This window comes from Ixodes scapularis, unplaced genomic scaffold (assembly GCF_016920785.2).
Source record: "Ixodes scapularis isolate PalLabHiFi unplaced genomic scaffold, ASM1692078v2 PGA_scaffold5__190_contigs__length_132052651, whole genome shotgun sequence".
Taxonomy (NCBI): domain Eukaryota; kingdom Metazoa; phylum Arthropoda; class Arachnida; order Ixodida; family Ixodidae; genus Ixodes; species Ixodes scapularis.
Window position 1 is genome coordinate 66333970 of NW_024609880.1, and position 14254 is coordinate 66348223.

At 46.8% G+C, this 14254-nt stretch overlaps 1 protein-coding gene across 1 annotated transcript; it reads right to left on the reverse strand.

Moving 5' to 3' along the window:
* Nucleotides 1-422: 422 nt before the first annotated feature.
* LOC120849948 (sodium/potassium-transporting ATPase subunit beta-2-like) lies at nt 423-9333 on the reverse strand. Its single transcript, XM_040222275.3, has 5 exons — nt 9181-9333; nt 6290-6409; nt 4088-4269; nt 2242-2355; nt 423-735 (listed from the first exon to the last, which is right to left on the reverse strand). The coding sequence occupies exons 1-5, from the start codon at nt 9251-9253 to the stop codon at nt 496-498; spliced, it is 729 nt and encodes a 242-aa protein (XP_040078209.1). The 5' UTR covers nt 9254-9333; the 3' UTR covers nt 423-495.
* Nucleotides 9334-14254: the final 4921 nt, after the last annotated feature.

The following is a 14254-nucleotide window of genomic DNA, read 5'->3' on the forward strand; positions in this document are numbered from 1 at the left end:
AGCAACAACGCTGCGCCCCCTTCTCCTGCCCCCAATGCCACGCTCCTATTGCATCTTCCAAAAAAATGAACACAACAAAGAAACGGATGAGAGAAACTGTACCTTCACGCTGCGGAAGAAACGGGCTACCCATCGAGGAAGGGCTGGAATAGGCGGCACTGAATCGATACCATCTAGAAAACAAGTCCTCCGCGTGAAGTCATTGTTAGTGAACCCCCGCCCCGCCCCGATCGCCGTAGCCGCAGTAAAACAAGTTTGGCTTCTCGCTGAGCGTTACTAATTTTCCGCTTCATCTGTTTAATTAAGATGTTTGTGCATCATAGATTAGCTTTGATATTTTATCAAGAAGTGCACAATTTATACGCCACAAGCATTGTATCTTCCGTCGACAGTCATATACTGTAATAACTATTTCCCTTTAAACATAAATAAATCGCAAAACATCTTTTTTTTTTAATATGACATCTAGTAGAGGTCGTGTCGTATTGGCTGAATTTAGTCGATTAAGAGCTCGAAGTGGACGCTCCCGACGCGACCCTGCTGGTCGTGGTGGATGTTCTTGGCCCAAGCCTTGCACTCCACGCTGATGATAACTCCCCGCTGGGGCCGCGGAAATCGGACAAAGATGAAGGGCGACTGATATCCTGGCGTGTTCCTGTACGGGAAGTAATAGTTCGGTATGCCGAGGTTCGGGTAGTAGACGAGCGGTCCCACGTTTTCCTTGTCCGCGGGGTTCTGAAAGGAAGCGGCAGAGCACCACAGGTTAGCGCAGCACGTCGACAGCAGTAGCAGCCAGAGTGCTCAATCGCGGAACATAAATGGTATTCCCTGGCGGCAAAGGCTAAGTCCGTAACAGCTAAGCCCCTTTCAGGTCAAACTTCCAGAGTGCTTCCGCACTGCATATTCCGCGCCATTAAGAACGTCAATCTTGGCAGATTATAGTGTGAGTTTGTTTTGAACATGTTAGTGTGAGTTTGTTTTGAACATGCGCTGTGAACGGAGCACTCAAATATGGCGTTCACAGAATTCCCCATATAAGGTGAGAAACCGACGGGGAGAAGATCTCCTCTCCAATTACAGCTAAAAAGAGCGTCGTCTGCTTTTTCGCGCAGTCCGGAGTTCGAACGGCTGACTTTGTGCGGGAAGCAGGCGATCGCTCTTGTGAGCTCCGACTTGAGGGGAGAGTGGGTAGAGATAAAGGCTGCTAGCCTTTGCGTCTACCCACTATACTTCGAATTAGGGGTCGGCGTTCTGACGTCACTGCATGCTCTCCTCTTCTTCTCTTCCTCATTTCTCAAGGTATAAAGTGTTACACTTATCAAAACTGTTCCCACACTTAGCAGCAAACGCTGGCAACAGAACATGCGATAGATTTTTACTAAATACACCAGAGGCTACGAAATTTGTTCCCATGTGAAAAGGTAAATTAACCGCATAATTACTTGAGTAGGAGAGTAATACCCCTGTCAGACGGGCATTTTAGAAACCTTTAGTACAAGCTCCTTTATAAAATCGGAGAACCAGCGCACGCCGTACCGTACGCGCGCAATCCACATCGCGAGCTTATTGGCTGGTTTTATAAAGGACCTTAGTGAAAAGGACCTTTAGAACACCGCCTGACAGGGGTGTTATAAAGCTACTAAAAGGCTATCTATTAAAATAACTAATTTCGCACAATTGTTCGCCCCTGTAGCTTGGACTTGCCAACCCACATTTATACTGTTATACTTTGCGACATGCTTGTCGGAAAGTATAACAGTGTAATTACATGTCGGCCCATGTCGATCCGTAATTCCTATTATTTATAGCAGAAAAAACAACAAATTAGATTGTGCGAAATATAGGCTCCACCAGGTACGTGCTCTGCAGCAAGGCCACCAAAACGGCCGATTACAAGATGTCATTGCAAGCCATATACTATACTAGCATCCATAGTTGGTGAGAGGCTAAAACTTCATTGCGCATTCCGCCTCCTGCCCGAGCTTTCTGCCTTTGGCAACACATCGTCGAACGCGCAGCCGAAGCCCAGTGAAAGGTATCATGCGCGTGCTGGAGGCGGAGCTTCCACTGAATTATTAGCCTGTCACCAACCATACAGTTAACTATCCCCACGTACGTCAATTGTCCCCCTCCCGAGTTATCTGTAACTGACCAAGGATTATGTAAAGTGTTTTTGTGCGCCTAAGTAAAACAACTAGTAACATCTCTTTGGCAAGTGCGCCAGCATGCATGGAGACTTACCTCCCCGTCACAGCTGATGTAGACGTATCTGGGGTCGTAGTCGTCCTGGATGTACTTTGGCAACTTGGCAGGGAAGGAGCCGTTCTCGTACGGTTCCGGCACCCAGCCAAGGGTCTGATAAAGTGTAGGACATTCATTCAGAACTTACAAATAAGATATGTCTGGCAATTGTGTGGGCCGCCCTATCATACCTTACTGTATACTACAGCCAAAGCAACAAACAAGGTTTTTTTTTTCTTTAAGACCTACCTCAGCTGCGCACACTTATGCATCAGGAGCACCAACTAAAGCTATAAACTTGTGCTTATACTCCGTTTCTCACTTACTGTACAATACTGACAAACCTACTGGTGCGAGCCCGAGTCTTGATGTAACGTCTTATTTGCCAGGGCTCTCGTGCATATGAGGCATAAGATGAAGTCACGCGCTCGTGTCAGTAGGCTTGACAGGATCGTATATTAAACAACAAAGTATTAAAACCCGCTGCCGTACATGGTAAGGTAACATGGATAACAGAAACATTATGTAACTATGAGGGGAAATATGATACAAACAAGTACCTCTAAATATGAAATGACTTTCATTTCACTATTTCGAGTTAATTGAAACGAATACAACAAACTAAAATCAATGCGTAAAAAGAAAGAAAAAGAAAAGCTCTGCAAAAATATTTTATCTGTCATCAGTTTTTATGTAGCTGCCTTCGGTTCAGATTCTAAAATTTTACAATCCTCGAGATCCCATGGCTGATTTCTACACTACATTTTTTAACAAGACAAAGTGAACTACTATATTTTAATTAGACGAAAAGAGATGTACACAGTACGACAGAGTTGGAGCGAACGTATCACTGGCGCTTTCTCACATTTTATTGAAACATACAATATTGCCACTCACTTGGAGTACGAGAGCACATTATGCCAAAACCAGCATTTTAAATGGCAATATTTCAGCAATGACAAGTAAACAGAGAAAACCTCTGACTGACTGCTCATGTCAACGTTGCCGCGCTACGTATTTTCCCAGTCAACGGCAGAGTCCCTCAGCGTACCGCAGCTCGGAGCCTGTCGAGAGGAAGCTTGCGACACTGAGCTCAAGAATTATGCATGCTCTATCTCCACCACTGGCTATTTTAACCTGTATGAGTATTGTACTGTAGCGTGCGTCGCTACTGCGTGATACGAATAAAAAAAAACCCAGCTTAGCAGTCGAATCGAGCTGGATAAGTATGTCATCTGCAATGTGAACGGTGTTGCCAGATAAGGGCAGACCTATACCTCACGCTGCCTAAACATCCAACGTAAAGTTTGCTTTAGAGTACATTTTCAATGAATGTCCAATGTCCGACATCCGCGGTCATGAAGAGACCCGCTACGTGAATCCTGTCAATCAACCAAGATACTCAGTTTCGCACCTAGGTTCGACAACAGCCGACGCCATGATTCCATGAAGAATCAAGCAGCGCTAAAAATACATTGTCACGCACTCAGTACTCATTGTCTGTGTACGTCTGCTATCACCGAGTAATCCAATCGCGCACAGTAAAAGCGCCTGCGCATTTTTTTTTTTTTTTTGCGTGACTGGTTTAACCGTTGAAAGCAAGCCCACGAAGAAAACGACGGCCATGACAGTGTACTTTTAAGTTTTGACGCTACTTTATCGCCTCCATCGGATCGTAGCGAGTTTATGCTGGTGCCGTACGTATGTTAAGCAAATCCTTTAGATTAAGTTGCGCAACAATCATAAATTGCACGCAATCTCTTTCACTGCGCCGTTGTGCAGAAACGCGGCGCGTAATGTGCATATGGCGCATATTATGCGAGCAGATGTGGAGAAGCACACCCACCCTGTTTAGCTTGAGTAGGATGCAAGGTTGACCGCGGTCGTAGCCGAAGTTGTTGGCTGCTGAACAGTCGTTGGCGATGGGATCGAGGGAAAAAAAGCAGGACTTGTTTTCGTCGGGGTCAAGCGGATGGGTGAAGTCGCAGAGGCGCAGGTGCTCGCTATTTGCCCCCGTACTCTGGTAGTCTGCGAAGCAAACATTCCTTTCATGATGGAGAATCCAACTCATGTTGCAACGCACAAAGGGAGACGATATGAAAGGGGTGTCAAAAGTCGAAACCCGTTTCAGGTTCAGAGCTCGGAAAGGCTGGAAATATTTCAAACACTCTGGAGCAGGGGCCGGCATCATTTTGCAGCGGCGACATTGGACAGCAAGAGCACGCCGAAAAGGAGGTGGCCGGGCGGCAGGTCGCGAAGGTAAAGGCGGGGTGTGTGTATGTGTGTGTGTGGGGGGGGGGGGGGGGGGGGTGAAGAAAAGACAAAAGGGAAATGAATACGTTCTCTGCCCAAGTATGGGGATGCCGGACAGTGCCAATCGGAAGTGCTCCTTGTTCCTCTCTAACTCCATTTGAGGTCAAAATCTGCAATATGGTCCTCGAGTCTGCGTGAGGAAGAGGAAAGGGAGGGGGGGGTGGGGGGGTGTTTTCATGGTGTTGTCGTGTGGTGAAGAGAGCAACATAAAACTGTCGCGGGCCGCGGGTTGACAACCCCTGCTCTTGAGCGGGGGTTTAAGGGTTTGAGGGTCTAAAAAATTCGGTTTTGAAGTCCGCAAGGTGTTAAGTTCAAGTTCAAATAGAGAGACACGCAGGGTAGAGTCACAGTAGCTACACGTCCTAGCGCGAAGCTCCGAGCAAAGTAATACAGTTGCGAAGTATGCCTTTGGCACGAGAGCGTTTGTAGACTTCAGAACTACACGCGAATTTCAAATTCGAATTTCCAGACAATGCCCAAAGTGTTCAGATCTTGTCAACTTCGCACACTAAGAGGTTTGCAGACGTGTCTGCTCAAGAACTTAGACACATAAAAGTTGATGGAACTAGCTTGCCCAGTAGGGCTCAAAATTCGAATGACACTTTACAGAGTACGGGAATATGAGCTAGCTCAGCAGCCTTCAAGGCATAGAAGCCTTACAGGAAACTCCAGATTCGTCAAGCTGTTAAAGATTAAAAAAATCTTGAAATATAAGACTGCCGCATTTCCTATTGTCGCAATGTGGTAGTCGGTTTCATAGCTTAGCATGCCATAGGCACCCCATGCGACATTTTACCCTTTTTGGCTAGCACTGAACTAGCCCAGCTCTTGCCTCTGCACAGTCTCCACCAATATAAAATAATCTCTCGGACTGTGTGGCCCAGACAGTGATTGGGTGGGCCGTGGAGCGCTTTCCAGACAGATCCATATCGCTCCGAGAGAACGAAACTCGAGAACGCAGCCGAACGTAATCGGCGTACACTGAGGAAGCGCCTTCCCTTCCCTCAGAGTGGAATGGAATTGCACAAAGCGTAAGCGGCGCCCCCGGCAGCTGCCATTTCGGTCACGCGCTCCGAATGGGTCTTTTTCATTGGTGAAGACCGTACTTCACAGTACCCCTCAGACCGTATACCTATAGAGACACTAAAAAGGCTACGCTTAGAGTATCGGCACTCCAATCCCCGGTTTTCTTGCTGGTACCGCCACTTCGGTCCTTAGTTGAGGTCGGGCACAATAGACCCTTTTTAAACGTCCACGCCAACACTTTTCCGCTTTGCTTGATAGCATACACTGCTACAGCGTTCGCCGTGAACTTAGCTCCGCTCGTATTGGACACGAGTGCTGACGTCACCGTTCGGCGAGGACTCGGATCCAATCACGCGCTTCGTGTCTAAAGCAATGGCTGTAACCAGTGTTGCTTGACGAAATCTTGAAAGGGGTCGATTGGCAATCGTAGCGATTTGTAAATGTGTCTTTCTTAGCTTTAGATATGGTGTCACTGTCTGGAACCTCAGAGGGTGTAGTTTTGCTCTATCGCAAGCTGTTTTTACATTTCTGCAGCACAGAAAATCGTTTCCTACGATTTCAGACGAAGCGTCAAGTAGCTGGCAACAATAGTTATAAGCACCAAGATGGCTGAAGTGTGGCTATACTCTGAATCGTGGCTTATTTCGTGTCTCTACCTATGCCATATATGTCTCCGACCCCTTGCGACTTCTGCAGCAAAAGCACCGACCCGCGAGGTACTCGTTGAGGTCGTCAACCCAATGCTTCCAGGTGTTCTGGCTGTCGGTCCTGATGTAGATGAGTGTGCTGTTCGCTGTATGCTCCGGCTGATTTGGACGGACGCTCAACCCTGAAACAGCGAAGATGTGTCAAGTCGATACCGCATCCACGCCGCTACATTGGACAGCCGGAGCACCGCTCAATACCGTCGCGAGGACCTGTTCCGCACAAGGCCAGGTCTGGAGAACAGATCCGAAGAACCAAAAATAATATCGAAATATGAACAAACTTAGGGTAGCGACAGAAATATTAGATTCGCATATTCCTACATAATGTACAATATAGGCAAAACAAATATTGAGAGCTCCGAATTTTAACGGAATCCCCCAATCAATTTTGTCAGTCCATCCGTGGCATTTCTCCTGAGTTGGTGTTTAGTCCACGTGATGTCGAGTGATGTCGTGTGACCTATACATGCCTTGCACCTACATCACATGATGACGTCGAACACCGGTATCCACCATGGCGGTGGTTGACTCGACGGCCCTTTGGATCGAGAGCAATGGTAAACTGCGCCGCGCTCGGTTGTAGCAATTACCCCGTATTCCCACGATCGTCCGATCGTTTCCTCAGCTTGCCCCGCGAGACGGTAGTCGTAAAGTTAGAGAAAGTATAGAGCGGGTGGAAAGGCATGCGGCCGCGGATTATCGAGTTTGTGGAACGAATTTCACGCATGGCGGTGAGCGACGGCACTTTTCTACCGTTGTTTACGTTCGCGCACTCCTTTGCATCGGCTTTTGCTCGTTCGTGGAGTATAATGCCTTCGGCCTTCGTTACGTAACACCGTTTCCAAGCTTCGAGCGCACCTTCGGGGCTCCCGGCCGAGTCCAGGCGAGTGTCGCACCGCGAGCCCGGCCAGACGAATCGGTCGGCGCGGCCCCCGTGTGCAAGCTCGCCGAGACGACGCCGCCGGGTCATCGGTTTGTGCCGTCCGCGAGACGGTAACCTTTGCAAGGAGCGAAAGTATGCAGGCGAGCCGGTTAGGAAACGTCAGAATATAAACCCTGGACAATGAGAGTTGTCTTGTCCGTTATTTGAATTATCCTTGTCTCAGGGTTTAGATTCTGACGGTAACATTGCGTTGTTTACCAGTATTTCGCAAAATCGTAACACTTTTTCTACAAGCGACTTCTAGAGCCGCTCGTAAAATTATGGGGCGCGCAATTAAGCGTTTTTATTGTTTCGGCGACGGGGCAGTTTTTTTTGCGTCAAAACTTCGTCGGCGGAATTTCGATACTTTCTGCTCGTAGCGCGATCGCACCAATGCCGAAACATTCCGCACGCACTGAATATACGTCATCATCGTAAGCTCAGCACGTTTTTCAAAGTTCACATGTAACACAACTAGGTACCTTTCTTGAAAATATGGTGCATGTTAGCGCAAATCCGGGCCGTTAGCGGCATCCTACGCCTTGTTATAAGCGCATCCGCGCGGTGTGAAGTCAACCACCAGTATGGTGCGGGGCCCCGTCCGTGACGTCACTTGCAAGGCATGTATACGTCAGTCTGTTTCCCCGCTGAATTTAGCGGCGAAAGTGTTGTCCCGTTACGTGTAGACCAGTTCAGTCACCCCGCTATATTTAGCAGCAAGATTTGTGTTATGTAACCTGACATCACGTGACCTATACAGCAACTTAGCTTCCCCGCTTCGTGTACCGGGGAATTTGATCACAATAATAATGCTTGAGCAGAACGTGAGGGCTCAAGTGAGCTGGTGTATATTAATAATGCTTCATTCCGCGAAACGACGGTTTAATGTCTTCTAAGACTGAAGATTCAAGTCGCTGCCAAGTTATGTTTTTATTTTATTTTCATGTAGAGATTGAATGTAAGTAATGGAAACAAGTAATTCACGCCCAACGAGGCAGAGGAGCTTGGAGCAATAAATTGGTATCCCGTTTACCATTCAAAAGTGACCCCCAGTCTGCTGTCGCCATGTTGTACAATTTTGACCACTAGAGACGTGACCGTACCAAATCCTGAGGCTTTTACGTAAAACTGAGCCGATATTTGTATTGCGATCGCTGTAAGGAAAAACATGATTAACTATTTTTTTTTTCAATGCTATTAGCTCCAGAGATTAGTGTCTAGCTTCGATAAAAACCCAAAATACAGCACTGCGGTGGACAGCATCCAGCAGAGTCATCGCTAAGTTGCCAGAGTTTTTGTCGTAAAAGTACAATTTTGACTTACAACAAACGAAACATAACTTATCTCGTCGGTAGTGTTATTAAAGATCATTAATCAATTATGTGTGCGCGGTACTTCTTTAAAACCTAGACGTAAAACCGAAAGGTTACGTCTCTGGAGGTCATAATATGCAATATGGCGGTGGCCAATTGGAGGTCACTTTCAGCTGCCAGTTTATCGCTCTAAGGCCCTCTACCTCGTTCTTTATGCCCTCCAAAAGAAATAAAAATATTCTCGCGATTAGTGCTTAATAAGATAATCAAATTAATAAAACAATTACGTTAAAAATAACTGATTATAACTAATTTGGTTACCTGTAACGACTACTGTTCGTAGACATAATATTTAATGTTTATCTATAACAAAAGTTGTTGGATCGTAGCGGGAAGCCCGTTCGCGGAAGGTAGACAGTCGATAACATTATTTGAATTGGGTTTAAATGCGATAGAACACTTCTTGGGGTCGACAATAAATATGCCTAGAATTTCCACAGCGGTTCTTGAGCAGCTTAATAAGGAGCCATTCACGCGGTACACGACGGTGCAAAATGTTATCGCATTTCAACGACGATAATCTGGGCAGCGATTTCGTCAACAAGGTTTGCGTTTTTGTTCACGTACGCTTCTTAAGAAACAAAATGAGCTCACTTACCGGGACCCTGCCCGTAGACCGCCACGGTTAACGTGCCAACGAAGAAGCCCAGAAGCTGGTTGCGTCGAGCCATGCTTGCTGTCGGTATCGGACAACAGCAAATCGCTAACGTTCTCTCTACTGTCGGCTCACGCAATCGAGTGCCGACTTAGCCGCCGGACACCGGATCTTTCCTTGGTCGGCCAAGATAAGCATTCACGCCAGAGGTTCGACTTCGGTCAAAGTGACAGCGAGAGCGATCTCGACTGCTGATTGGAGGAGGCTTCACAGCTTGCTGCTGGGCGTGCGTCGTCCACCAATGAGAGACTGTGACCCGTTCTCGAGTTCACGGCCGGTCATTCTTTGGGTGAGAAGCCCTCACCACACACAAATGGCGAGAGACGTCTATCGGCTTTCCAGGTGCTTGTCCCGAGCCTTTCTTTATTCACCGGAAGAACAGTCTGCGACCGAGATCCGAGCCCGTTCCGTGAGAGGCAAATTAGATATCGCTCTCGCTCTGTCGGTAACCAAAATTAAACCCCTGAGGTGGCTTCTGCGAAGTGACCTCAAAATTATCCCGTGTTACATCCTCTTGGCGTCGATGAGCGTTGGCGCGGGCTTAGCGCTGTCGTCCCCTCTTCAAGCCGTCGAAACTAGAAACATGGTCTCATGGGAAGCTCCTCGAGCTTCCCATGAGACCATTCACTAATCAGTTAATGAACGCGGGGAAAAAAAGGGCAATCTAAGAAAAACTTTTTCAGGCAAACGTTTAAAAGTGCGTTATAAAAAAAAAAAAAAAAAATCAGTGTATAGCTGTATTTCGTATTCACGTTTCGTTGTTGTTTTTTGTTGTTGTTTTTTCTAATTTTTTTTTTACGTGAGAAGTAAGCAAGTTTTTAAAAAAACGATAAAAATGCATATATTATACATTGTTAAAATCGGATATTCTCTTAAACATTGTTGTTGTTGTTTTCAACGTTTAAATTACTTTTTTTACACTACCGGTTTTGACCGAGCCGTATTGCGCTTCTGAAATACCAATCGTCCTGGCTTTCCTTTCCTGACTGCTTTATCAAGATATCCCTGTTGCACATTTTGAAGAATTTTTTGCGGTATGTCATTTTCGTTTCTTTTTTTAGTGTCAGGCAGCTGAGAAGAATCAGTGGAGTTCTTGAATTTAACTTTGCCGCGCCGACGACGATGGTTAGGTCGCCACCGTCTTCTTGATTTTTTTCGAGTCTCTCGACAAATCTCCCTTCTGTTTAAAGTTTCCTTTCGGCTCAAAATTTATTTTATTGTGTTTTTTTCTTTTTTTTTAGTTTAGATAGAATGTTTGGGTCGGTTTGGGATTCTCGCTCGGCGAAATGTTCTGAACTGACGGAACGACTTAGTTTCAATAGAAGTCTCAATTTGACGAGAAGCCTCAATTCGGCTCATACACGTCAACGTGACTGGAAAAGTATATCCTTGCGTTTGAACTGATCAGACGTCCTAAGGGTTTACTGTCTAGCTAAGATGTCTATCCCTTCGTTCAGTTCAAGAACTTCAATAAGTTACAGAAATTGACCTTTTTCAAAGCTCCCTTCAGCAACATCGGCGATCGCCACTGCTTGGACACGAAACGAGTTACTAGATACGAATCCTCGCCGAACGCCGAAGTTGCACTCGGTTCTCAATAAGAACTGAGCAGAGTTCAAGCCCACGCAAACCCTCGTGTTCAATAAATGCTCAAAGTGCGTGCCCAAACAATGGCGGGCTCTGACAATTCGCGATGTAGCTGCGAGATGGTGGGCACGCTTCAAAAGGGTCTATGGAAGAGGCTCTTGGCAGCATATAGACCTTATTTCAAAGGGCGCCGCCATCTTCAGAATTGCGGCGCCGTCTAGCGGCTTAAAACTTGAGATGCCAGCTGGTTCTGGCAGCACAGCTATCCGGGTAGGCAACGGTGTGGGTAAAGGGGAGGGGAAGAACTTGACTAGGTTTGGCTATGGTGGGCTACAATAACTTGGCTGGGACTCGGCAGGTTGAATCGAGCTGGCTAATGACAGCCCATCACCTGGCCTCCGCGAAAGAATGAGGACGAAGTCGGTAAGGTATTTTGATTGAGTTTCCAGAACGAATAAATATTTGATAAGTTTAATGTAGTCTATGCAGGTAAGCTTTCTGCATTTGATAGCTGCACCTTGAGTTGTGGCGCGTAGACGTTTCCATATACTTCACATGCCATCGAGTAATAGCATACCTTCCAGTGATAACCTTATCGTAGCATCGGCACTGGGTTGTAATCGGTCCGCTTGCCTTAGACGAAGTATTCGAGCATAAACGTGACAATAAGTTCGATACAAGACCTTCACGATTCACGCTCGCAATCGACTGACTTCATAAATAAAGATCCATGGGGAACACGTGACGCTCAATAACATTGCAGCCACAGTCACGATGCAGCCTCTTGTGCGCAACGCACACTTTCCACGATTGTTATTATGATTATTAAAATTATTTGTGCACCCCACGACGGCGCAGTAATAACCAGACAATCGTAGATTTTCGAAAATTGTAAAGCTGAATTCCATAGAGCGATTTATGCAACGAATAGCGGACGAACCTCACCCGAGTGCACGCTCACTTTGCGCGCGACGGAGCCACTGTGCTAATTCCACGCGCAGAGCGGATGGTGCGTACACTCAAGTATCTCTTGCGGAAGTCATAAGACCCTATTTGTCGTTACTAACATATCGGGACACTCCTGGAGTCAATGGTGTCAGCCCTGTCCAGCTTTTGATAGGCGGACGTCTACAGACCGACTCGCTCGCACGTCGGAACAGCTCGAGCCGGACTGGCCCTCGTTGGTCGCAGTCACGCAGCGCGACCAAGCCAACCGGAGGCAGCAAGCGGCCGATTTCAACGGGAGGCATGCTGCACATTCTCTCCGTCCTCTTAAAGGGGTACGGAAACCAAACTCCAGCGCTCATATTTTAGCTTTAATCTGTTGCATGTTGCAGCATAACCTTAAAAATACCAGTCTTTCGTTGGAAGGCACAAGCAAACTAATTCGGAAACCTTCGGAACGCCCGGTTCCGGGCGTTCCGAAGGACTTCGGCGCAGGTTTGGCTTGCTGTTCGGCCGTTTCGCGGTATGGCAGCGCGAAGTGGCTCCCGTTCTGAATTGATCGTTAACCCGTGTTTGCTGTCGTTTCTGGCCAATGGAGTGTCAAGTCGAATTAGTGGTTAATCGCGCAGCAAATGCAATGCGAGCCGCCCTGGCTGCCCGCTCCATACAGCCTATCCAGAACATGCTTTAGTGGCGCCCTCTCGAGCCGTCGACACGGAGTGCGGCAGCCGTGAGCGCTCGCTGAGCTCAATACCCCTCCTCTAGTTCACGGCACTCACGCGGCCAAAGACGTCATGAAGGAGGTTATTCTTTGCTTGTTTTTGTAATTTTAATTTGCCTAAAACTTTTAATATAAAGCGAAATTCGAGACAAAAAAAGTTTCATTAAGTTACTACGTTCAGTGCGTTCAGGTTCGGTGCAGATTAAAAACCAGTAAAAAAGTCATTGCACCTGCGTTGAGTCCTACCGACTGCGAAAGTTTTTATGGCAACATCTGCGTCGGCTCCAACAAAACCGGGTCGCAGTCGGTCGGACCATAGGCGTGCGCACAGGGGGGGCCAGGGGGGGGGGGCGGCCGCCCCCTCTAATCATCTAGGGGGGGGGGGGCGCAAAGTTGGCCCGGCTCGAGGCGCGACGGCGCCGGCAGTATAGGCCTCCTCCGCTAAAGCTTTGAACAAACTAGCGCCCTCATTTTGGGTAGTACAAGCTCACCTGATTGAGCATAGCCCTACTTATGGCACGTTGGTCGAGCTTTTTCAATTCTATGTGCTGCTAAAGAGCGAAAAAACAACTTTGGACGCCAGAAATCGGCCAAACTCAACGTTGCAAGAGAATCGAAAGTGCCAAATTCATGACACCACCGCTAGGGCACGCGTCTCTTACCTCTCGGTGGTGACGTCACAACACCTGTGTCGCGACGCTTTAATTTTTTTTTTTATGTCTACTTTGGAACGCGTGAAACGGCATCTCTTGGCTCACGCTCTCAGCGTCTTAGCCTTGACGGCGTTCGAATTTTTGTACTGTCTTTGCATTTTCATCGTGATCTCGCGCTCCGCACCAGAGCAGGCACGCTTCATAATGAGTGACAGTTTGAGACGCTATAATTTGTACTACCCAAAACAAGTACTAACAAGCCTTACTCGCAGCACCCTCTGAGCAGCGCAGTAGGCCCATGGTTTCTTTTTAGACGGCATAAAACACCAACGCCAAAGTTCCCTCCTTCTAGTGCGCGCAACGAAAAAAAAAACAACAACCATAAAAACACGCCGCGACGCAGTCAGTCATCGAACAGTTCGCGACAAAATCGCGTAGAATTTTGCTTTAGACTTTTCACGATTGGTGAAAAGTACTATATCTCCCACGTGCTACACATTTTCAGTAATCTAGTCATAAAATATTTTTGCCACCACATAGCATATCCATTAGTTTGTATAATGTTTGTTGAGCATGACATAATGCGTGCGTGTTATCTTGTTTCTATTACATGTTTCTATCAAGCGCCAAAAAGTAAGATTATCAACTGTACATTTGGATGCTCAGAAGAAAAATAATGGCATGTCATAGCGTTTATCTTCAATAATTACTAAGTATTGTAACTTGCTGTCTCGCGTATTTTTAATCTGCGGTATATTCTCGTGCTTTTAAGCTTTGCTATTACACTCTCAAGAAAAAAGGGTTTCAAAAGGTGTATTCTTACACCCTTTGTCCCATATACACCCCAGAATTTAAATTCGACGTACAGTGCCCTACAGTCGAACAGAGGGCCCGAAACTTTACGAGGTGCTTGATAGCCGTGTGGTACAACATATTAAATAGCTAAAGTACGTATCAAAGACCACATAAAGAAAGCACCGAGCTTTTACAGTAGGGCCAAGAAAACCCGGATTATTTTTTTCGTGTTCAGTAAAACGTACATTATCTATTTTAATAAGTTGTATCACACGGCTATCAAGCCCCTCGTAAAATTTCGGGCCGTCTGTTTTAC